At 44.0% G+C, this 24947-nt stretch overlaps 1 protein-coding gene across 2 annotated transcripts in view; it reads left to right on the forward strand.

Annotated features, from left to right (window-relative positions):
• Window positions 1-24947, forward strand: part of PDGFD (platelet derived growth factor D) — a 212223-nt gene that overhangs the window by 120813 nt on the left and 66463 nt on the right. Inside the window, exon 2 of one of the 2 annotated variants that reach the window (XM_029956960.1) lies at window positions 22750-22954. In XM_029956960.1, coding sequence (XP_029812820.1) covers window positions 22750-22954 — 205 coding nt within the window. The remainder of the gene's footprint in view (window positions 1-22749; window positions 22955-24947) is intronic. The other variant, XM_029956961.1, reaches the window with a different exon arrangement.

Consider the following 24947-nt stretch of genomic DNA (forward strand, 5'->3'; position numbering starts at 1 on the left):
AGGTCCCTGGTCACAAGGTGCTTACAGGACTATGAAGCATACAGAATATGGTGTAAAGACAATCCATTTGCCCTAATTAGGAGTGAAAAACTGTTGCCGAGTAAATAAGGTTAGTCATGCTTATGTTGTGTGAAACCAAATGGTTGAGGTTGATGCTAAGAATGTGTTGTCTTTCCCCAAAATGATGATTTGGAATCACTTTTGTGGACAGGTGTGTGTTAGATGGGACAGCCAGGGAGCCTCATTCCTTAGGACACCTTCCTCAAGACCTTTAAAACGAACAAACAAACCAAACTCCCAAATTACAGAGCTGAGGAAACCAAAGCCTTGACGTGAAAGCCCAGAGTCTTTAGCCCTGGCCCGTGTCACCGGGAGGCCCCAGGGTTGCAAGCCTGGGGGCTCCTTGGCACAGTTGACAGCAGCATCTGAAAGCTCCCCTGAAGACCCCGTGTGTCGACAGGGGGTGTTGGTTTTGTGGCTGTTGGACAGCACATCCGGTCACTCGGGGCAGGACATTCCAAGCTTTCTGATGGTGAAGTCGTTACTAAAGAAACAAAAACAACTTTGATGACACTCTCAGTGTGTATATTTATAAACTCTTTTTTAAATGGATCAGTTGAAGTAAATAGAATTTCTACTCCCCTTCTCCCACCCTCACCTCTCACCAGTGCTGGAGGGGCAAGATTAGGTCACGTTCAATACCCTTAGAAGACACTGCTGTGTCTGATGCTCGGAGTGGTGGGTGGGAGGCAGCTTCCCTTGAGGATGGCATAGGTTAGAACCAAAGGAGGAGGGTAGGAGTCCGGAGAGAGCCTGGCCCTGAGAGGCCATGTGCCTTGCTTTCTCTCCTCAGCCTGGAAGCAGAGCAACAAGTCTCATGAAAGCTGAGATTCAGGGAAGACACAGCCCAGCCCACCCATCTGTCTGGGGGGCAGTTGTAAAGGACGTTCTTTGTGGTTCTTGGGGGTGGCAAATTGTTGGTGCTCACAGCAGTTTGTGCTCCGTAGTCTCCTGCTTTGTCTCGGCTTATCCACTTGCGCACCTGTGCTCCTGAATTAAGACGACCTTCACCCTCCTCTGTATCTCAGGGCAGCCCCTGAAGGAACCCGTTAGGTCAGTTACATATTTATTATTGGTTACAGGTGCTTTTCTCACATGACTTCTTCGGGAGTCTCATAATTCATGTCGATTTTACACAAAGGTGGTGGATTTTGCTTCACACTATAGAGTCAAAGCCTTGGGACCTGGCTCTGGGTTCAAGGTGAGTGTAGTGCTTATTTATTCTGCGTGTTCTATAACTGTGTCTTCGACTGAGGCTCTGAATTGGCCGATTCAGATTTGGAAGTGGCCTGTCAGTCAATCTTGCAGTTTTATATATTTGGTAATTACAGTGCACAGTGAGATGTATCTGGCAGACAGTTTGACATAGGCTCAAAGGCATGGACTTTGGATATAGCAAGGTTCAGTTCCCTCCTTGCACACTTCCGGTTCTGTGCATAAATTCCCTTACATTTTAAAGGCTCCCAGTGCTGCTCTCTGGTAGACTCCTGAGAAATCCACCTGACATTGACCGACTGGGGGCTTCTTTTAGAGCATCAGTCATGTTGTGATCCTTGGTTAAGGATGTGTTCCACATTCTGCCCACAACTTCTTGAGATCATTTCTTCAAGCAGAGATTGTACAGACTTGACACTTATCTATGCAAAGAGGTAATTTGTATGCACGTTTTTGACAGAAGCCTTATGTTTATCTCTCATTGTTTTGACAATATTAGCAAAACATTAGACACTGACTTAAGTATCAGTTCTTTGTATGCAATTCAGTCAACTTGGAAAAAAAAATTCGTATTCTGTGACCAATTTGTTTTACATGTGAAATGTGGGTAGAACAGTAGCCTGACAGGTAATTGTGTTTCATTTCTTGGAGTGCTCTCACCATGTTGAGATGCGTTCTTAAGCATATACATGGAGATTTTAATCCTTTTGGTTTACCTATTTTATCATCACTTACAGAGCAAGATGAAAACAACTTCATGACACTAAATGCCAAATTGTGTATTTTGTAAGACCTTTTTGTTCACTAGGGATGTAAAAGAAAGCCCCTCTTCACTCATATGTGATATTTTTCTCCTCACAGCCTTGGTGAATATGACATGTATGACGTATGTTTAAGTTTCTAAGAGGTTGTCAGGTCACCTGGGTGGCTCAGTTGGTTGAGTGTCAGACTTTGGCTCAGGCCATGATCTCTTGGTTTGTGGGTTCGAGCCCCACTTTGGGCTCTGTGCTGAGAGCTCTGGAGCCTGGAGCCTTCTTGGGATTCTGTGTCTCCTTCTCTTTGTCTTTTTCTTACTGGTGCTCTGTCTCTCTCTCTCTCAAAATAAACATTTAAAAATATATATTTTTTAAGTTTGTAAGAGGTTGTCAAAATCAAAGATGTTGAAGACATGTTTGAGATCATATTAACACTAGCCAAAGTGCACCAAAGGCTTTGTGCACCTTTATGCTTAGATTATCAACATTTGTGTATTAAAATATGGTTAATATTAGAGATGCGGGTTGTGGTCATTTCACTGCAAATTTGACTTTTAGATGTAACAGGGAAATAGTCTATAAGACTGTCGGCAGCAGATGTGAAAGCTATAATCGGCATTTTGCTGACCTGTAGAATTCCATTGGAGGATTCACGGTGGCTATAATACTAACTCATTGTTGGAAGAGAAATGCTGAGCATCTTCGTAGCACATCCCCAGGTCTTATTTACTTAACCTCTATTCTAGGACTACATAATTTGCACCATGGAAAAGATAAGTGACTTTTAAAAAATTTTTTAATGTTTATTTATTTTTGAGAGACAAAGCACAAGTGAGTGAGGGATGCAGAGAGAGGGAGACACAGAATCCGAAGCAGGCTCCAGCCTCTGAGCTTTCAGCCCAGAGCCCGACATGGGGCTTGAATCCATGAGCTGTGAGATGATGACCTGAGCCAAAGTCAGATGCTTAACCGGCTAAGCCACCCAGGTGCCCCTATAGCTGGCATTTCTTAACAGTGGGTTATCTTTCTATGATGTTAAGACTGGACATTAGGAGAAATTGTGAAGTTAACTAAGAATGGATCAATACTGTACTTTTTTTATATAGTGAAAAAGCAAGAACTATTGATAAAATAGTCAATACCATCTTTTTTCCTCTTCTATCCAAAATCAGCACATCTTCAATGTCACTCAGTAGATAGGAGCATTTCTAGAATGATTCTATGAGTCTGTCTTTGGTGAATTGAGTGAGTTGGAAGAACTTGGCCTTAACTGCAAAAGGAAGATTGAATTTTTTGAGACCAAGAGCTTCCTGAAAAGACAGAATGGCTGACATTCTGTCTGAAATGGACTGGGGCGAGGAAGCTTGCAGTTCAGAGAGATGTAAATAAAACGCTGCTCAGAAGACATAGGTGTTATTCATCTTACAGCTGTTATTTACTAGAGATTCTGGTTGCTTCACTGTACCTTATTCCAGAAGATATTCAAGGCCATAGTTGTGGCAGATTTTTGATTATATACAAAGCTATCCAAAGTGGAACATTTCACCCCGGGAGCCCCCCAGAATGGCTGGAGCCACTTTATAAAGTGAGCCCCTGCAGTGTTTGGCTCTGGCCGCTAATCAAAAGTTTGTGGGTGTGTTTTGTGACTTCAGGCTAGAATCGTTCCCATCATTTTCATTTCTGACAGACTGGAGTACATACCAATGGACCTTTGAAAAAATAAAAGCAGTTTTCACATTTTTATGTAGCTTTTACCCAAATAGTATCTAGGAAACTTGAACAAAACAACAAAATGCCCTATAAACTTAGTGTGTGTGTATGTATTTGGATTTAACTAAAAGTTGGTTAAGGTTCAGGTATATACACTGTATTTTCCTTGGCACTATACGAACAGAAACCAGGATAAAATATTGTTTCACTTTTATTGTTGTAGATGTTAAGGTCATATTTTTTCCCTCTTCATGGTGTGGAGAGAACCAAGTGTTTTGGGAAATTGACTCAGGAAGTTAGACAGGTAAGAGCCGTTCTTTGATGGTGATGTAGAAAGTACATGTTATTGTCATGTCTCACTCTGAACAGTAATTATGAAAGCATTATTCTGTAAGCAGTCCTTTTGTCCAGTCTGTTCACAAAAACTACGTGAATTAATGCAGCTATACCTCTAAGGTGTCAAGTCCAAATATCAGTCTTGAACCCTATCCTGATGGGATCTATTAAGTTAGAACATGAAAGGAAAATACTAAGAATAATAGGAAGTCAGTTGGGTTCACACTGTGGAATAAGAACTCTACTTTAGGGCACTTGGGTGGCCCAGTCGTCTGAGCATCCGGCTTCGGTTCAGATCATGATCTCACAGTTTGTGGGTTTGAGCCCCACATCAGGCTCTGTGCTGACAGCTCAGAGTCCAGAGCCTGTCTTTGGATTCTGTTTTTCCCTCTCTCTCTGCCCCTACACTTCTCACGCTGTGTCTGTCTGTCTCTCTCTCTCTCTATCTCAAAAATAAATAAGACATTAAAAAAATTAAAAAGAACTCTACTATTTTAAGAAAACAAACAGAAGACTGCAACTTTACTCATGACAGCCTACATGAAGTTTGCTGTTAGCATAAAATGCCCCCTCATGTGGCTCAGTCGGTTACGTATCCAGCTTCAGCTTAGGTCATGATCTCATGGTTCATGGGTTCAAACCCCACATCAGACTCTGTGCTGACACCTCAGAGCCTGGAGGCTGCTTCAGATTCTGTGTCCTCCTCTCTCTCTCTCTCTCTCCCTCTCTCTCTGCCTCGCCCCCACTTGTGCTCTGTCTCTGTCTCTCAAAAAATAAATAAAACTAAAATACAATATAAAATAAAATAAATAAAATAAAGATTCACCATCTTTAGTAAATGGTTAAAACCTTTTCCATCCTAGTTTGAAACATTCCTATTTCATTAACAAATTTCTGGTCTTTATGTATTACATTTTGGGGGTTTTTTGCTGCATTAACTGGGAAGAAAATAAGGAAGGATGATCTCTCCCTTGTATCAGACCCTGGTCAGGACTCTCTGCACTTTGTCTCTGCACTATTCTTACACCTAGTTACTCACACGTCCCATACCTGGCCCCAGGGTGTGGCAATAGCTTCTCCAACACTGTCCATCTCAGCAGCCCTCCTCACCTTGAATCCTGGAAGGTTCCCTACATACATGCATTCCTTAGCAATTTGAAGAATAAGCTGTGTGACAACCATCCCAAAACTCAGTGGCTTGAAGCAAGAATGACTTATTCTCACTCAGGAGTCTGGCGTCAAACAGAGTTTGACAGACCTAGACTAGGCTTGTACCGTGCTGCATCCACATCTGCTCCCTCTGTGTCTCATCTTTGTTCTAACAGGCTGCCCAACACATGTGCTTTTCATGGCAATGAAGAAGCACAGGAGGTTGTATAGAGTCAGGGGAGGACCCCACGGTCGAGGCTCAGAACTGGCCCACAGCACTTCCTCCTGCGTTCTCAATCAGTCGTGTTCCCAAGCCCAGCGTCTATAGGGTAGCAAAGCAAAGTGGGTGACTCTAGAGGGACTACCAGAAAGTCATATGGAAAATGCTGAGGACACTGTAGGAGGGTGAGTAACTGGAACTGTAGAAACCACAGTATGCACCTAAGAATTGATCCCAATGCCCCTTTCTCTCTCAAAGCAATGCTGTGCAAGGAGGCTCTAGAATACTCCTCTGACATTAACCAGGCTGGTGAGTCAGTAGGTCAGACCGAAGAGAAGCAGTCCGTTTCTAGTTTGGTTTAGACCACTGCAGCTCAAAGGTGGTGTGCAGGCCTGCTGTCATTCCCAGAAATCCTTTGTTATTAGTCCCCAATAAGATAAGGAACTTGCATCAAATGTAGGTGAACTATGACCCCAAGGGCCGTCTTAGTTTTCTAAAATTGTTGATTGTAGCAAGAACTCTTTGATGAAGGACTGTACTCTGATTCTCAGCCTGGCCCAAGCCCCTCATTACGTGACAGACAGGCACTTCAGGTAGCATTACCTTGGAACTTGTCTAGAAAACTGGATCCCTTAATCCAATATTTCAGTTCTTTCACTAATTCTAGTTGATACATAAATCCCCAGAACTGAAGGTAAACCATAATGAATTCAGTACCTTTATATTCATATTAACGGTCTTGTCTATGTGAAACTGTTCCATTAGTCATATGGGTTCACACAGGGAATAACATAATATTAGGGTAGATCTCAAACTTGGCACTTACGTAAAGGCACAGGGAGAATGGAGTACAAACTATGACCATATCCTGCCCAGTGCTCTTAAAGCATAGTCATTTCTTTAGATTTAAATAGAAAAATATGTTTTCCACTGCCTTTTCAACATACTCTAGAAACAATTTATCGTGTTCCCTGATGTGCACAAGGTACATAACAAATTATAGCGGTTATAGAATAAAATAATTATTAATACTTATCTGCTTTGGCCATCCATATTATCTCATTGTTATATTGGAACATAGTTTCCATTTTTATTCTCATTTAGGAGCTATCAATACGTTATGTGTAATATCCTTGGCACATTGAATGGATGAAATTTTGTCACATTTCATGGGATTTATATTTTCAGTGTATTATGTTGACAGTCACGAGCATCTCAAACTTATTAGAAACAAACTAATGAAACAGCTCCAGGGCTTAACATTTCTAGAAATAGTCAAGGAAAGCCAAATATAAAATATTTAAGTGTACGTCTCTGTCTCTACATTTTATTACATATGTTACTTCTACTCTCTGGAGCAATAAATCAGGTTAAGACACTGCCTCACCAGTCTCTGAACTCCTGAAAGCTTTGCTTTTAGAATTCATTGTTCATTTACTCCTTCGTGTGATTTTTCTGCGTGTCTGCTTTCTTAAGTGACATGTCTCCTATTTCTGCTCTAAATTTTGTAAAGTATTTTCATTTTTATTAGGGGGAGGCAGGCTTGTCACCTCCCACATGAAAGCCAGTGTTACACTGCTTTGCAGATGAAGAAAGTGCCTCCCAGATTTGATGATTTTTCCCAGAGACACACAGCTAGGAAGTAGTACCAAACAATCCATTCAAACTCATCTTTTTAAAAAAAAAAAAAATCTCGTTTATGTTAGCCCTTTTACAGTAAGGGTAGCAGATGGAACATGCGTGCATGGCCACCCCTCCCCACTTAGTGCCAGGGGTGGTGGTAATTACACGGAAGCTCTTTCCCCACGCACGTGGGCCGTCTCGGAAACGTGATTCTCGGTGCACCCCTCCAGGGACAGCCATATATGTTTTCGGAGTCTGAATTCAGGAGTCATTGTGTTTTGATTTTCCATCTCTGTATCTTGCTTTGGAAGGGTTTATGACTTTTTTTTTTTTGCCCCATAGCCTCTATCAATGTACTTTGTAGAAAATAAATGCTAAATGGTTTGTGGTTAAATGAAATGGGTCTGAGTCATAATGTGGTAGAATCTGGCTGATTATAAGGAAGAGTTTCTCTTTTCTTACCACGGCTCCTTTATTTCACATGTATTCCTGGGCCTCGTCTTGTGCCAGGTACCACTCTATGCGTTGGAGATTCAGGATGAGTCCATTCACTGGGGTGTGGGAGGGAGGGAGGCAGAGAAGGGCGTGTCAGAGCAGACAGGTATGCAAGGGCCAGGGCCCCAGTGATGTGGTACGGACATTGCTGCTGTGTCTCACCCCTGGGCCCCTTGGGCACAGAGAATGGGGCAGAACCCCTGGCCCCACAGGAGACAGTGTAGGTCACGGAAGCAGCCAGCAGGGGCGCAGGTCAGGGGGTCGCCTGCATGGTTTGTGAATCCTGCCTTTGAAACTGCAGATGAACCAACTCCGTCAACAAGTGGCCTAACTGGCTGCTTCCGTCCATGAAAATTCACAGAAGTACGGTGCTTTGAGAATATTCTGCATTTCACTCACTTGTTCGGTATATGTTGAAAGCCTTTTCTTATCTCCCACTGGGTCTTGATACTACAGTGAATGAGACCCAGTCTTTATTTTCCAGAAGCTTCTAGTCTGGAAAACAGAGGACAGGAAAAGAATGAGTGCTTCAGATAAAGTGAGTGAAGAAACACATGTTAAGTGTTCTGTCACAATGCCTCACCCAAAAGTGTGATTTTCCTCCAGTCATTCCCGCTTACCATATATTGTTATAAGGTACTCTTGATTCTTTTTAAATTAAAAGTTCTCTTTCTTTCATTAAAAATCCTCTGTCTCATCATTATTTACTGGGGCAAACAGCAATAGTCACTGTACTAGTTTTCAGATCTTTCTAGGGATACAAGTGACGGTGACACACGTTTACAAAAGGGCCTTTTTAGCAAACGTCAAGGATCCTGTCAATTACACTTGTAACAAATATTGTGCCCTTCCTTTCTGGGAGGCTGTCCTGGGGGTAGCCATATAAGGCTTTGGCTCTTCCTCCCCAAAATTAGCATCCTGATCTATGCAGCAAGATAAAGGTGTAGGCAGTGTCCGCTGAGTCAGTCTCTGTAAGACCCGTGTCAGGAACCCACAGAAAATCCCACACATGAGAGAACATATCAAGACTTCTACACTTTATTATTGAACACTCTGTGTTTCAGCATTTGGGGCGTATGGGGATCGCTAATAGAAAGGACTGCCTTTGTTGTCATGGAGGCAGTTAAGGGGCTGTGCAGCTGGATTCGTGTACCCGTGAAGGTGTGTTGAGTGCCACACTGGAAACTGGGCCTGGGAAAAACAGGAACTGAGGACTGTGATTTGACCACAGTGGCCAGGAGTAGAGGCCATATTCTATTCTATCCTATCCTGTTCTGTTCTATTCTATTCTATTCTATTCTACTCTTAAGTTTATTTGTTTGAGAGAGACAGTGAGCAGGGGGAGGGGCAGAGAGAGGGAGAGAGATCCAAGCATGCTCTTTGTGGATATCACCGAGCCCAGTGTAGGACTCTTTCCCACAAACCGTGAGATCATGACCTGAGCCGAAATCAGGAGTCAGACGCTTAACCTACTGAGCCACCCAGGCGCCCCAAGGTTTCTCCTTTCTTAAAAAGAGATGCCTGTGGAATAAGGCCCTTTCTTGGCCCCTGCACCCATCCTGTGGGGAGATGGCTGGAGCTTCTGGAGCCTTCTGTGAGATTCTGAGAATAGCCTGCAGTCCCAGGCTAGCAGAGCAGAGACATGGGAGCCCATGACGACATCTCAAAGCCTCGAGTTGACCAACTCTGGAAAAGTTCTATCTCCAGACATCTCACTTGAGATGACATGTTTTTCTTATTGTCATTTTTTTGTTATCGGTCCCTTCAGCCTCCACTAGCTTATGGGGATCCGAGAATTGATTACGACGTGTGATGCTGTGCAGAGTTTCAGAAGGATTCCATCGGCAAATATTTCTGGAGAGCTTATGCCTCTTCAAAAATTGATTGAGAGAGAAAGTATTTCTGTGGAGACTGGGGACTCTGTGGACAAACATGAAATGAATAGTAAGAGCCAGCTGGGATTCAGGGTAGTTTCCGCATGAGCTCTGTATATGCGTGAAAGGGTTATCTCTGGGTCCCCGTGTGTAACCAAAACTGAAATGAGCAGTAGAAACTGTGAGAACAGCTACATTGGACAACCATGCAGAACTCACACGACACTGTAATTTGGTGAAACATGACATTCTGAAAAGTCTAATGCATATTAATACACTGATACTTTCTAGTTTACTCAGATGTCTCACTTCCTAACACCCTACTTGTTCTGTATATATAAATACCTCTAGGTCTAATATAGAGAACATATACTAGTTAGGAAACTGTTTTTGCATGTACTGTTTTATTTAAGGAAAATGTCAACTATATCATTTTTCTTTGTGCACAGCTGCTTTAAGATGCTTTTTTTATATTCCAGATGCAAAGGCAATGCTGTCTTTTATTTTAATTTTGAAGTACCAAGAGATGACCTAGAGTTCTTCTTGCCTCTGAAACGGGTCTTTTTCTAAGATTAACTTTGAAAAAAAAATGTCGCTTCCTTCACACCTGAGACCCCTTGGGAACAAACAAAATGTGCATTTCTTTTTCAAGCAGAAGCCTGTCAGTCGGAAAAACAAATTGGACTGTTTTTCTGTCACTGGCTTCTCTTAGCACGGTCTCTGTAACAGTCTCACAAAGGATTAGTCACAAAGGATTAGCCAGTGTAAAAGTTAGAGTTTTATTGAGTGTGTTTCAAAATATAATCTAGTAAAGTGAGATCAATTGCTCATGGTTTATGAATGAGATAAACAATATCATAATAGGAGGTCAGAGCAACGGATACAATGGCTTTGTCCTTGAAGCCTTAAGATATAGCTACGGAAAATTATATATTTTCTCTGCGAAAAGCACTGTTAGAGAAGAACCTGACGCTTGTGCATCCCCCTCCCGCACGGCATCATACTTAGCGTGAAACATCGACCTGGCGCACAGTGCGTGAGTAACTCCTGATTCCTCCCAGGTGCTCCCTGCGATCTGAGCAAACACTTAAAGATTCATGGGCCACTTTGGGTCTTGTCCCAGAAAATAACTTAGATTCTTTTCTGCTAGTTGTGGAAGGGACGATCTGATTAGTTTTAATATATGCACTCCCAGGGAAGCCAGATGGATGCTGCTTTATTATTAGTTATTTTTTTCATTGTAGCCTTCCAGTTTTCTAGCGTAAACCACAGTAGGCTCTGAAGATGCCAATGTGAGTTCACAAATTGATTCCTTTTAGCGGTGTGTGTACACACCATTAACATCCTTAGTACTCATTAAATGCTTGTGTGAATCGTTCTTTATTAGAGCCTGGACCTTTTCTTCTATCACATCAGAAAAAATGATTCTAGATGACCACAGGTGTGGTCCAACAAGAAAGCAAACTTGCCTTATACTTCATATGCCAAGGAATACTGCAAGTGTCGTAATAGTCTCTGAAGGACAATATGTATTAAGAGTATTTACAAGTTTCTAGTTTGACTCCCTCTCCTTCTCTCTCTCTCTCTCTCTCTCTCTCTCTCTCTATATATATATATATATATATAATATTCTCTCTATATATACATATGTATATATATGTATGCATATGTATGTGTATATAGCCATGTCTTAATTGTTTAACTTAGTTTTCTCAGCAACATTTTTCTTTCTCCCTAGCCATCAAGGGTTCATCTAGGAAGTCCTTGCCCCTACTGGTTTCTCTCCTGACCATCTCTCCCACCACCATTACAATGATTTAGCTTAAAAAAGCAGTGGGATGTTATTCAGTGTGTGGCTAGATTATGCTACTGATTGGGAAATAGACGAGTCAAGCCTTCACTTCACCATGGGGGAAGCAAGAAGACCCTTCTGGTGATCACTTCCAGGTGCCTGCCCTGCTGCAGGTTAGGCCTGGCCCCGTGACAACCAGTGGGTAATTCTTCACCCCCTAGAGTCCCCCTGCCATGACTGTAAATTACAATCATGATGCCTCATTAGTTCGGGCCCTTGAGTGAGGAAACACAAAGCAGGACCCCACTAAGCCAAAGTGGATGGATGTGTAGAATGAGCAAGAAATAAAATTTGGGGGGCACCTGGGTGGCTCAGTTGGTTAAGCTTCTGACTTTAGCTCAGGTCATAATCTCACTGTGAGCTCTGAGAGCCCCACATCGGGCTCTGTGCTGACAGCTCAGAGCCTGGAGCCTGCTTCTGATTCTGTGTCTCTCTCTGCCCCTCCCCTGCTCATGCTGTCTCTCTTTCTCAAAAATATTTTTAAAAAATTGAAAACCGAAAAGAAATAAAATTTTGTTGTTAAAACCAGTGAGACTTAGGCCTGTGCGGTCTAACCTCTCCTCACTGCAGAGGACGAGGGAAGATTCCAGGGAGAAGGCCCGCCGGATTGGGTAACACTACTGAAGAGACTTGTTCACATGAGATAGGACGAGAAACAGAAGGCTGGCTTCACTTGCGAGCACCATCCACCGTAAAACCCAATGCTGCTCCTGTGGGAGCTTCTTGGGGGAAACAATGGTAATAGCGTGAATTGATCCATAAAAGTACAATCTCTTTTAGTGCATTACTCCAGTGAAAGCCCAAGACTAGGCCTTTTTGAATTGAGTCTCAACAGTCTTCAAAACTATTTCTCTCCTTCAGTAGTGAGACGGAGCGCCAAGGTTACATGACCTTTCTTGTAACCTGTGTGTGTGTGTGTGTGTGTGTGTGTGTGTGTGTGTGTGTGTGTGTTGATTTGCTTAGCTCAGTACTTTTAGGACTCAAAAGAATTTTATTAATGTTTATTTATTTTTGACAGAGTGTGAAAGGCAGAGGGACAGAGAGAGGGGAGACAGAATCAGAAGCGGGCTCCAGGCTCTGAGCTGTCAGCACAGAGCCCGATGCAGGACTTGAACTCACAAACTGTGAGATCATGACCTGATCCGAAGCCGGATGCTTCACTGACTGAACCATCCAGGTGCCGGTAGGCCTGAAAGGAATTTTAAGCAAGATTGAGGAACACTGGGAGTCCATCTGCATTTCCTGTTTAATTAATTGTCATATCATTTTTGGCTAACGTGAGTTACGGGTCTCTAGAGCAACTGATTCTCTTGAGAGCTATCAGCTTTTGGCAGATAGATGTTTATCACCATCACAATGTATGAGTTATTTGCATTAATATGTCATAGCTTTGACAATTCTTTGACCTATTCTGAGATATATGGTAATTTCTACTGCCTTTAATTTTATTGTCTGAGGTAGGGAGGGAATTTATTTTCTTAAGGCCCAGTGACAAGTCAAAATTCAGCTTTCTATACTTGTATATATTTTCTCAGCTTGGTCCTGTAAAATACTTGATTATTTCTTTACAAGAAAATATGGATAAACTATCATTTCTCCACATTCCATTATATTTATATTTTTTGTTTCTTTTCTCACACTCATTTGTATGCACAAAAACTCTTTAATTTTAGTGCTCCATTTTAATGCAAACTTTATAAAGGTGTTTGAAGTGACACTTAGATATCCAAATATGCATTATACTTCATCCAGAAATGGTGCTGCAAATGAAAATGTCTGAGTTTGAAGTAAAATGGATAGTTCTCTCTTAAGCATGACTAAACTTATACACACACAAAACTCAGTCCCAACCCGCTCCACTTCCTAACAGTTGGACAATCCTAAAATAGTTCCCTATTTTGAAGTATTAATATGTAGGGGCGCCAGGTGGCTCAGTCAGTTAAACATCTGCCTTCCGCTCAGGACATGATCTCGTGGCTCATGAGTTCTAATCCCACAATGGGTGAGCTCAAGCCCCTTTGGGTGAGCCCTATTTCTCTCTCTGTCTCTCTCTGTCTCTCTCTCTCTCTCTCTCTCTCTCTCTCTCTCTCTCTCCCCTCTCTGTCTCCCCTCTCTGTCTCCCTCCCTTGCTCACTTGTGCTGTCTCTCTCAAAAAGAAATAAAGGAAGGAAGGAAAGAAGGAAGGACGGAAGGATGAACCACTAATATGTGAAAAACTGTTCTGGAATTCAGTGACTTTCGGTATTGAAAAATGACTCATTCTGTAAATAACACCAAGGCCATGCCATTTAATAACCACGTAAGCATGATTATAGAATATACATAACGGTTCATGTCTATTACATGGGAGGTAATTAATGCACATATCAAACATAGACATAGGTATATACAGAGCACAAATAAGAAGGATCCTTATATTAACTCCCAGTTTTCTTCTTGGGTTTGATGAATCTTTAGTCAAATGTGACTGGAAAAATGCTTTGCTTCATCACATGAATCAAGTTTTTAATCCCTGGGCTATTTCAGAATCCCTGTCTTTGGTCCCCAGTGTTCAGATTCTGAGGTGGTTTTGTTGGACTGACTGCTTCCTTCTGAAGCTTGCCCTATAAAATGCCTTCAGAAAATTCTCACTCTCTGTGAATACTCAGAGTTCATACTTCAGTCTTCCTGACAACGTAAGGATATGATGTTTCATATCTTAGAGAAAAGGCTAAATCTACTTTTTCCTGCGTTTGACTTTCTTTTCTATTTTGTCTGTTACCTTTCTATGTCTCTGAGCTGTGTTGGCAGTGATCAAAGCAGGAAATCTTTGTCGTTACGATTGTCTTGTTTTCTACGTGTCACATTAGGACAAGTGAAAAGGTCTCTGAATCTGTGATACTTTCTGCCATGCCACTCGACAGTTCCCCTTCCCACCTGCCACAGTTCTGAGTGGTGGTATTCATTTTTCTTCTCGTCCGTCACATGGAAACAACATCACAACACAAAGAGCTATACCAGAAGAAAGAATTATTGGGGAATTAATTAATGTGAATTATCCTTTGTTTTAATGTTTATTTTAAAGAAATTTTTAATGTTTATTTTAGAGACAGAAGAGAGAGAGATGGGGCAGAGAGAGGGAGACACAGAATCTGAAGCAGGCTCCAGGCTCTGAGCTGTCAGCACAGAGCCTGACGCAGGGCTCAAACTCATGAGCTGTGAGATCATGACCTGAGCTGAGCCAAAGTTGGACACTTAAACCGACTGAGCCAGCCAGGTGCCTCTTTAATATGAATTATCCTAATGCGATAGAATACCATATGGCTATTTTAGGACAGTCTTTAATTTCACTAACTTTACTTTTCTAAATCTAGACCAAACATAATTTTCATTTGAATATAATTTTACATTACCTTCTGTAATACCTATGAAGTAGAAGCTATTTTGAAGGAAAGAGTATAATCTCTCTGCCCCTTATTTGCAATTTCTCTTTCCCCAATTTCAGTGGCGCTGGGTCATCTGTGCTCAGGAAGCAGGTGGCCCTCCTTCTCATGGATAATTGAAAGGTCAGGAGTCGTCTCATGCTTTGTCACAAGCCTGGTCATTCGCCTCGCAGTGTTTCATCACCCCACATCATCACTAGCAGTACAGAGAGAGAGCGCACCCGCATTCATGTAACTTTCTCCACAATATCTTCTTATAGTTCTAGTTCATTAGTATCTGTTGTTAATCTTTCACTATGTCTAATGTAGAAACTAAGCTTTATCAGAGGTGTGCATGTTTAGAGAAAATACAGTGTATATAGGGTTCAATACCATCTGTGGTTTCAGGCATCCATGGGGTCTTGGAACGCGTGGCCCATGGCTCTGAGGGGCTCCTGAAATTGCTCACCATTGTGCAATGACACAGCAAAACCTCGTACATTAAAACATCTGGTGAGGTGAGGAATAGTAATTCCCATGTCGTACTTTGGGCCCTACCCTGGTGACCATTTCTGGCAAATGTGCAAAAAAGAATTCATGGCAATTTTCTACTTTTCTATTTTGATCGACTCAAATTCTTAAAGAACAATTTTGAGCTCAGGGAATTATCAAGTGATTACTCTCCAGAAACACTCTCCAAATTGTTACTCTGAGGAAGTTTGTTTACAAAACATTAACACTTTGGTGTGTGCCAAAAGGAACTGTAATTAAAACACACACACACACACACACACACACACACATAACTGGCAGACAACCAACTCCCTCCTCCCCGAATCTTCATAATTAGAAAGGTTTTGTATGACGACTAGAGTTCTTAGAAAAAGCTCTGCTGGAGAATTCTAAATAAACGGCTGATGTTTAATCAGCTTTGCGCCCAAGTTGCTCAAAAGCAGGGTGAGCACAGGTGACTTGTTTGAGAGCTGATGGGGGGCGCCGGGGAGCCTCGTGCCCAATGGGAACATGGGTCAGGTGTGCCCGAGTCTCCTTCGTGACCTTGGCCTCACCAACAGACCCAGGAAGAAGTAGCTCCTTGATTGCAAGCTTCCATGCCTTAGGAAACGCGGGGGGCAGGGAATGTTGAAAAAGCTCTTGTGCTGATATTTAAGTTAACATTTTTAATGAAGTCGAATTGATACCTTTAGCACTCCAACCCTGTGCTTTTTAAGTGAGATCATTTTTCCATAAATTATCTCCTAATTAAATTCCATTTCATCTCCATGGTGTGTTTGAGGATCTGTTCTACAAATTGACCTCTTCATTTGAGAATCAGGGGCCCCATGCCCTCCACTTTTCCGTATTCTCCACCTCTCCGTGTTTCTTGGTTGCGCCTTGGACGTGTGCTGTGCTGCCTTTTGCTAATGAAGAAACTGTTTTGCATTCTAGAGGGTTTTTTCTGTTTTTCTATTCTGTGTTGTTAGCCACGAAGGGAGAATGCAAGGATAATTGTGGTAATACCGATCCTAACACATTAGGCGAGGTGCCCGCCTGCCCCCGGACATGTCGCTGCGCTCGGGGCCCCGGATTCCGTGCTCACAGGAGCCCGCCAGCTTGGCATGTTGCCCCGTAGATCTGAGCTGACTCAGAAACAACGGCAGACTCTCCTGCTTTTATTCCGGTGTCGTCCTTGTTTTCCTTGGTCCCTGGTTTTTTAAGCCTGCTGCAGCCTGTCTGTCTGGTGAACATCGTGGCACGGATTTTGATGGACATAGTACTGAATAGGAGGAAGGACCTTTCAGTGGAACTCTCCCCACAGTGTCAGGCCCAGTGGCTACATCAAAATGGAAGATTTTAGAAATACGTTTTTCAACCTTTTTTCTGATAAAGCTACCTTTTATTTGTTGTCTTACTTTGAGAAAGCCCTCAGTTTTTAAGAACTCTGAATATGCATTATATGCAGAAACCATCCACCCATGTGTGTCTTTAACAGATATATTTAAAAATTTTTTAAGTTATTTATTTTGAGACAGACAGATAGCATGAGCCAATCCCACAAACCAAGAGATCACGACCCGAGCTGAAGTCAAGAGCCCAAAGCTTAACCGACGGAGCCCCCCATGCACCCCTCAGATATATCTGAGGGTCTCCTTTTGCACTAGCAGGCACTGGCATTACAAGGCATGGTCCTTTTTCCCAAGGAATGTAGTCTTCTGCGTATGATATTTTCTTTTTACTCGCCTATAAGACCTTCAAAGAAATCATAAAGCACCTTTAAGCATCTTCACTTTTTATCTCCCGTACCTAACCAGCCTCGCTTAGCTTTCAAAAGGGCTGAACACAGAATACATTGATCCTGCCTCAAAAGATTTACTTAAATTCTTCCATAGTGTGTTTAGCACAGATTGATGTGTGAAGTAGCTAGTTGGGTGCCCGGGATACTTTTCTAGTACGTAAGAAGTAAAAACTTTCCAGGCTCCCGAGTGGCTCAGTCGGTTAGGCTCCTGACTGGATTTCAGCTCAGATTTGTGAGATCGAGCCTCACGTGGGGCTGCTTCGGATTCTCTCTCTCTCCCTCTCACTCTGCAGCTGCCTTGCTCACCCTTTCTCTATCTCCCAAAATAAGTAAACATTAAAAAAAGAAAAAAAATCGCCCTAAATGTGTGTTTGAACAACTTGTTAGATTACCCATTTATACTCTTACTTTAGATGACAGGATACAACTGTGTGTAAAATCACAGTTAGACCAAAGTGTCTGTCCCATCGGAGATTTTGAACTTCAGATTCCATCCCCCGTCTTTGCCTCGCCCTTGACTACTTAGTCACAGTCAGACCATGGGCAGGTGCATCCTCTTCAAAGAAAATTGTTGCGTCACCTGGACTCAAACGGACTCCAGAATGCCACGTTATGCAGACCCTGAAGTAGGAGTTTAAGAACCGGGAGCCACAAAGAGGGCATGGTGTGTGGAATGCTGTGGCTGCTGTGGCAGAAAGGCCCCTGGGGTGTGAACACAGCGGGTTGGACCGAAGACCACTCTTAAACACACCAGCCTCTGCAGCAAATCACTGTCACTTCTCTGGGCTGGTTTCATTGCCTGTTGAAGGCACAAAACAAAATTAAATTTAAAAGAAAAAGCAGAATGAGAACAGTGATATTTACTGCCTCCATTTTTGTTACATAAACTTATATTTATGATGGACCACAAAATTGGATTCTTATAACCAGTATTGCTCCCTCCAGAAATCAAGTAGCCTCATCGTGGTTGTTGAGCGTCATGCGTGGGACTGGTTGGCTTATACATCATTTGGCGCTGGCGTGGGCCGGGCTGCTGCCGTGATCTGGTGTGTGGTGATGGTGCAGCCGAAGCTTTGTGGTCTGTCCCTTCGCAGGTTAGGGCTTTTCTGACTCAGTGACCAGTCTTGGTGTTTGGCTCATGGCTGCAGAATAGAAAGGTTGTGACATCAGGCATGCCTCTGGCTCCCGGATGGGAACAATGGGGTGGACGGGCAGGCCTGTGCCGCTCCACTGAATTTGTGTGAGGAGGTGTAGTTGGTAATTCTACCATCGTTTGTTCCGATGCAATCAAGCCTTTTCATCCTTGTTTAGCCACTCAGCATTTGGCCTCTGCATTTTATGTTGTCATAGATAATATTATGATCTGAGAAGAGAGAAAAGTTCATTTCTTCTTAACATGATGGTATGGCTGGTTTACCATGTATCTCTGAAGGGACTGGGAATGACTGGATTCCATGAAATGGAGAAAGCTAGGTACAGAGGTGACACGCAGAGTCAGTGCACAGGTGGCTGTGGACCAGACATGATGCATTGGAGGAGGGTCGGAGGTCACAGGAAAGTGAGTCCGAGACATGACATCATCCAGGGAGGTCTGGTGGAAACCTGACCTTGAGGTGTGGAGTCACAGCAAGGAAGTGGAGGAACAGGAAAGTCAAGAATAAGAAGCAAAGCAATAGACTGTGGGAGATGGTCAGCCGGGTGAGTGGCTCTCAGACCACGGAGCCTTGTGCTCACCTGGAGGGGCCATTACAGCAAATCTAGCTGGTCTCCCCCCCCCCACCAGCTTTCCTGCCTCAGTAGGGCTGGGTCGGGCCCACTAGGGTGCATTTCTGCCAAGCTCCCGGGTGATGCTAATGAGTCTGATTTGGGAACCCCACTTGACTGTTCTAGACAAATCCCAGGCATATATGATGGGGCCTGCAGTGACTTCTCATGAGCTCCCTTGATACTGGCTCGGATGAGCTGAGTTTGTTTAAAGGGTTGGGAATGGAATCGACAAATAGAACACTTGGCTTTTATTTTTTCTCTTTTAATTGGCTTTAAAAAAAAAAGATCAAATGCATAACTCAGAGTTTATGAGGATGTAAACTTCCTTCTATATGAGAATGTAAAATAAGGACATATAAACTTGCATGGAAATTAGTCTCCATGAAAAGTGATGTATTTCATATTGTTGTGGTTCAGTGGCTCCCACGTTGTGTGCTCTGAAGGTAGACTGTCCGACCGTGACTCCCCATGAGCTTTGTGTCCCGAGGTTACAAGTTCCTCCAATGCTCTCGGCTTCCTTGGTCAGGAGGGGATATTTACTAATATCATGGGGTGGTTGCGAAGATTGAATGCAGCAGCATACACTGACCGGGGGCCTGGCACATAATAATTGCTCCATCGATGTTCACTATGCTTGGACACCGCAGTAAATGCTTTCATGCAGAAGGGTGACTTCATATATAAGATTTAGTCATTCAGGGTAAACCCAGTATGTTGGGGTCTATACTGTAATTTATCATAACTCTTCTGTTAAAAATAGCCGAGTTGGCATGAAGTTATAAATTACATGTAAACAGTGTGATTGACAAGTCAGAGCGGATTACACATAGCAAAGGGTCTAAAACTGCCTCTACCAAATGTAAGACTGAGAAGGAACACCTTCTGTAGCAGAGTAGGTGAAAGCATCAGGTTGGGGGCCAGAGAGCCTGGGTTTGTGCTCTGACTCCGTCCTTGACCAGCTCTGTGACTTTAAATAAATTACTTGACCTCTCTGTGCCTCAGAACTTTCATCTGTGGAATGGTAGTAATAACTGTCTCAGAGTTGTTGCAATTGCTCACACACACACACACACACACACACACACACACACACAGTGTCCTATGTGTAAAGAGTGTATCCTGCAAATGAAACATGCAGAGCGTTTCAACAATGCCTGGCCCAAAGGAAGCCCTAGTAATGGGGTTGCTATCATTCATGTGTGTGTATGTGTCTATTTTTGGCAGGGTTTTTATTTTTAAGGAAAAATAAGTCACGAAACTTGAGGAAAAAAAGTTTTTGCCTTCAGGTTGATGTAACTGGATGCAGAGCAATATAGGTGGGCGGTGTATTTCTAATACTGGAATCAGTTTTGTCTTAATCAAACTGTATCAGAAGGAAACTCCACCCCCACCACTGCTTTCTTAAAAATGTAACAGGCATCTCCTGGGGTCCCTGGAGTCTCAGCCCTCATTCTCTTCAGCGGCCAACTTCATCTTCGAATCTCACAGTTCGTGAGTTCAAGCCCCGCGTTGGGCTCTGCGCTGACGGTGCTAAGCCTGCTTGGGATTCTCTCTCTCCCTTTCTCTCTGCTCCTTCCCTGCTCACTCATGGTCTCTCTCAAAATAAATAAATGAACTTAAAAAGTAAAAATATTAGTTTAGAGGAATATCAAGCAAATGATAATACTCAAGAAAATGTGGCACAAATTGTGATGGTAAATCTCCAGTGACGGAAGTGTTGAAAACACTGCAAAACATTATGTTTAGACTGTGGGCTCAGTAAATGATTGTCAGTTGACTGGTTGATGTTGGCATTTTCTTCCTAGCCAATAGCCCTCACCCATTTCCAAAGAGGCCCGTATGACAGTTGAGCAGACAGGTGATTTTCATGGGTACCTTTGCAGTGTAAGGTCAAGGCAAGAGAAGAGGGAAGGGTCAGCTGGGAAAAGTGCTGTCGCCCCAGGGAGAGTGTAGGGCTGGGCTTGCTGGAGGGGCTCTGCTCTCATGTCCTGGGTCCAAGTCACCAGCTCCCGTCAGCTCCCCGTGCCCTTCCTGGCACTCTGTCCGCGTGGCTCTGACTGGGCAAATGCAACACGGTAAACACTGAATGAGTTGAAAGAAAAAAAAAGCTGCAGTTCCCACACGTGAGACCTTTTGTGAAAGGGGTGGCGCTTTTGCATCTCGCGGCTCTGTCCTCCTCCCATCCTCTGGTGTTTGGGGAGCCTGGCCAGCTGCCCTCAGCATCCCAGCCTTCCCGTGGTTTCCACCAGCGACCTGAGCCTCCCTGACCCAGCTCGCTGAATGACAGGCCTCCGAGTAAATGCTTGCAGGCAAGTGCAAATAGACTGCAGCCAGGGCCCCACTCCCGGCAGGGTCTGCCAAAATTCAAACTGCTTAGAACGCTGCATATTGGGAAGAATGTGAAAACCAACCCACCGTGGGCTGCCCTGAAGACCTCCCAGACTTAGGTCAGAGTTCATGGCTTGTGGGCACGGCTCCTACCCACTGCCCTTCTGATGCCAGCTGCAGATTTTGGGGTGCCATAAGCCCATACTTCTTACCAACTGCCTATTGATTCAGGGTCCCCTGTAAGCCCATCAGGTTTGATAATTTGGTAGGACAATTTGCAGAACTCAAGATGGCCCTAGAGTTATAATGACAGTTTTACTACCAGGTTTTGTTATAAGAGTACATTTCATGACCAGCCCAATGAAGACACATAGGGTGAGGTCGGGGGGCGGGGCCAAGCGTGAAGTGCCCCCTAGCACGTCCACACGCTCCACGAGCCGAGGTTTACCCAGGCCTCCGTGCTAGACTTTCTACTGGGGTTTCATTCAGTGGGTAAGACTGTGAGAACCACTGCCAATGGGACAGAGCTCTGTCTCCAGTGCTCCTTTCCTCCAGGGACGTTGTGAGGTCAGGCTGACGTCAGGGCTCCAAGCCCTCTCCCTCTCTCCACATGCTTGGGTCCGTCTTCCTGTACAGCCAGCCCCCACCCAGAAACTGTTTAGGGGTGAATTGCCTCATCAGTGTAAACCCACATGTGGTCCGCAGGGCCCACAAGGAATAGCAGAGACCCTTCCGTCACTTGGGAGGGTCTAAGGGGGTCGGAGTTCCCTCTCAGGAACCCGGGACAAAGTCCATACAAGGTCTTTCTCATACAACACACAGAAAATACAAGCATTGAGCCTGTAAGTCTCCAGAAACTAAGGCAAAGAACTAATGACTTTTATGATGGAGAAACCACTGGAAAATGTCATCTGAATAGAAAATGAGTAGTCATTAAACATCATTAGATCCTTTTATGCTTTTCACTCACTTGTTCATTTGATCAGCAGTATTTCTGAAATCTGCCTGGGCTCTTTGCTGAAGCTGTATTGTCACACTGTCAGGGTAGAGAACAGAGCTGTTGTTTTGCTTTGGGGTTTTTTTTGTATTACATGTAAAAAGGGAAGGGTTAATGAACTATTTGAAATTACTTATTTAATTTATTTTTAATGTTTATTTTTGAGAGAGAGAGCGTGAGCAGGGGAGGGGGAGAAAGAGAGGGAGACATAGAATCTGAAACAGGCTCCAGGCTCTGAGCTTTCAGCAGAGAGCCCGACACGGGACTCGAACTCACAAACTGTGAGATCATGACCTGAGCTTAAGTCGGACGCTTAACTGACTGAGCCACCCAGGCTCCGTATTATTTGCTGCTTTCAATATTGATCTAAATGAACCCTAGTTCTAACGGTTCTCAGGTAACCGTTCATTTTCCTAGTCAAAAACTATGTGAAAGGAGGTCTCAGAGCACAAACTGTGACTCAGCAGGTGCAGACTTGAGAGCAGTCAGGGAGGTGGGGGTAGGAGAGTCTGTTCATTACGTGTAGAACCAGAAAGCGGCCATTCGGCCTCAGGTTGTTAGACAAGACCAAGACGTGTTTTAAAATGTGATGTTTTAAACTGTTCTTTTTTTGTTTTTGCTTTCTTGTGATTGGAACAACATACTAATTTCTACAAGTTTGTGACTACTAACAGAGAGCAATCACCTCACAGACTTGTACCGAAGAGACGAGACCATCCAGGTGACAGGAAACGGCCATGTCCAGAGCCCTCGCTTCCCCAGCAGCTACCCCAGGAACCTGCTCCTCACGTGGCGCCTGCGCTCCCGGGAGAGGACGAGGATACAGCTGGCTTTCGACAACCAGTTTGGACTAGAGGAAGCAGAAAACGACATTTGTAGGTAAGCGGGGAGAAGTGCAGCTCCGGGGTCACGTCCAAGGGGAAGAAAAGATGGGTATAAAACCTCAATCAGGCTTCCCTTTGGGGACCTACTCAGAGCTGAGCGGACAGAATGCCACGGGGGACAGGCTGCCTCTGCAGGGGGCCTGCTCACCAAAACCCAGGTACAACCCTGTCAGAGCCAGGGCGCAGGGCCCCCCGGGAAGGGGACTGCGGAGGCCACTCACTTGGCCAGGCCTCAAGCAGGTAGATGCCTCTATATCCCCCATCACCACGGCCACGTCACATGGTTCTGGGGCAAGGCTGCTGTGGGCTGTAAGGAACACCTAGCCCTGCAGGGCTGGGGAATGACCCCGGTCATTGTAACCCACACACGGGAAGGTGGCGATGGCAAGGGCCACATCAGGGCCTCACCCTGAAATCCTGGGCCTCGGATGGTCCGTTTCCTGTCCTTTTCTGGGTCAGCAGAAGACAAAGAGTGTGCTTGACCACCTTCCCCTTCTAAGCATGTTTATCAGAGAAAGCCCAGTCTGTTCCTTGAATTGTCTGCCCACAGCATCACTGTCACTTAATTAGCATGGAGGAGACGGGAGGGTTTGTTTCCTTCCTGCACTTGCCCGCACGCGTGGGTTCCGCACTGCCCATGCTCCACTGAGCTGCTACATCCTTTCAAGCAGGTTTATTTTCCTTTGAATAATAAAAAGAGGTTCCCTCCAATTTGGCTAGCCTTTGTCGCATATGTATTATGCTGACAGCTTTTATTATGGTGCTGTTTTTTCAAGAGTAACAGCAGTGACTGGTCCTTTCTAGGGCCACAGAGGGTAACGTATCCCAGAAAGCAGAGCCAAATATAGGCAGGAAGAGCTGGATCGTGTTTACCGAGAGAACCAACTCGAGCGGGTCTTGTGTCTTTTCCACCTTGAAAGGGACAAGTGAATTTCTGTGCTCGAAAAAGAGTTGGTGCGGAAAAAAAAAATTTTTTTTGAGGATTGTAAAAGGTGACAGCATGAAAGGGAGGCCAGGTCTCCGCTCCTGAGCTGAGATTTTGATCCCGGTGGAGAGGAGCCCTGTCACCGTCCAGGCCTTGAAAATAGAAGGCGGTAAGGGTGGTTTTCTCTCTGGACCTTTCATCAAATCCACCTGTGTCTCAGAATTTATGGAGGCAGATAGAGGAGTAAGGAAGAGGAGGGAAAGAGATCAGAGCCTCAGACCTCCCCAAAACTGGCTTCATCCTGAGTAAAAACCAAGCTGATGTATTTTCAAAACATGAAAGTGACCCCTCTGGTGTTACTAACAAAGTTTCAAGTACACTCATTCTTCTGCAGTAACTATGATTTACACATAGTGTATATAAAATGCAATGCAATTGATTTCCTTACCATCTGTTCCCAAGCCTCCTTAATGTTTACACTGTAATATTTTATTGCTTGAATAATGATTCTTTGTGAGTACTTCTCACCTTCCAAGCCCCATATGAACATTAAGTAATTATTTTACACAGCACCCAAGAGATATCCAGCCGATGAGTTTGTATAAACTTTGCTCAGAAGGAAACTGAGGCAAAAGGATGGGAGGGTCCCCGTAAATCACTGTCAATGAAGTGTAGTCACAGTGTTGTTGGGCTCACCCAGTCCTTACATGACCCTGCCCGGTCCAGTAGGACCTCCGAGTTGCCTGGGGGGCTTTCTCCATATCCAGCTGCCATGTTTCTCGTGCTGATCCCGCTGGGCGTTTGTGCAGAAGATACCAAGTGCGTTGAGTCTCATGTCCTACTTCACCCAGAGTGCCCATCCTTTGCGTTGTGCCATTAGAATTCAAAGTCATTTGGGGAGAGGCAGAGTGAGAACTGAAAGACAGATAGATAGTTCAGCTCACAAGTGAAATGTCCCAAGATTTGGGGTGCCTGAAAATAAGGTAGATGGTCCCTGGCGGCTGTCCACTGCGCCCCTGAAGGGAGCTGCTGTGTGATGGGAAGGTTACATGGAACATCAAAA

Source organism: Suricata suricatta, chromosome 11 (assembly GCF_006229205.1).
Source record: "Suricata suricatta isolate VVHF042 chromosome 11, meerkat_22Aug2017_6uvM2_HiC, whole genome shotgun sequence".
In the NCBI taxonomy this organism is placed as follows: domain Eukaryota; kingdom Metazoa; phylum Chordata; class Mammalia; order Carnivora; family Herpestidae; genus Suricata; species Suricata suricatta.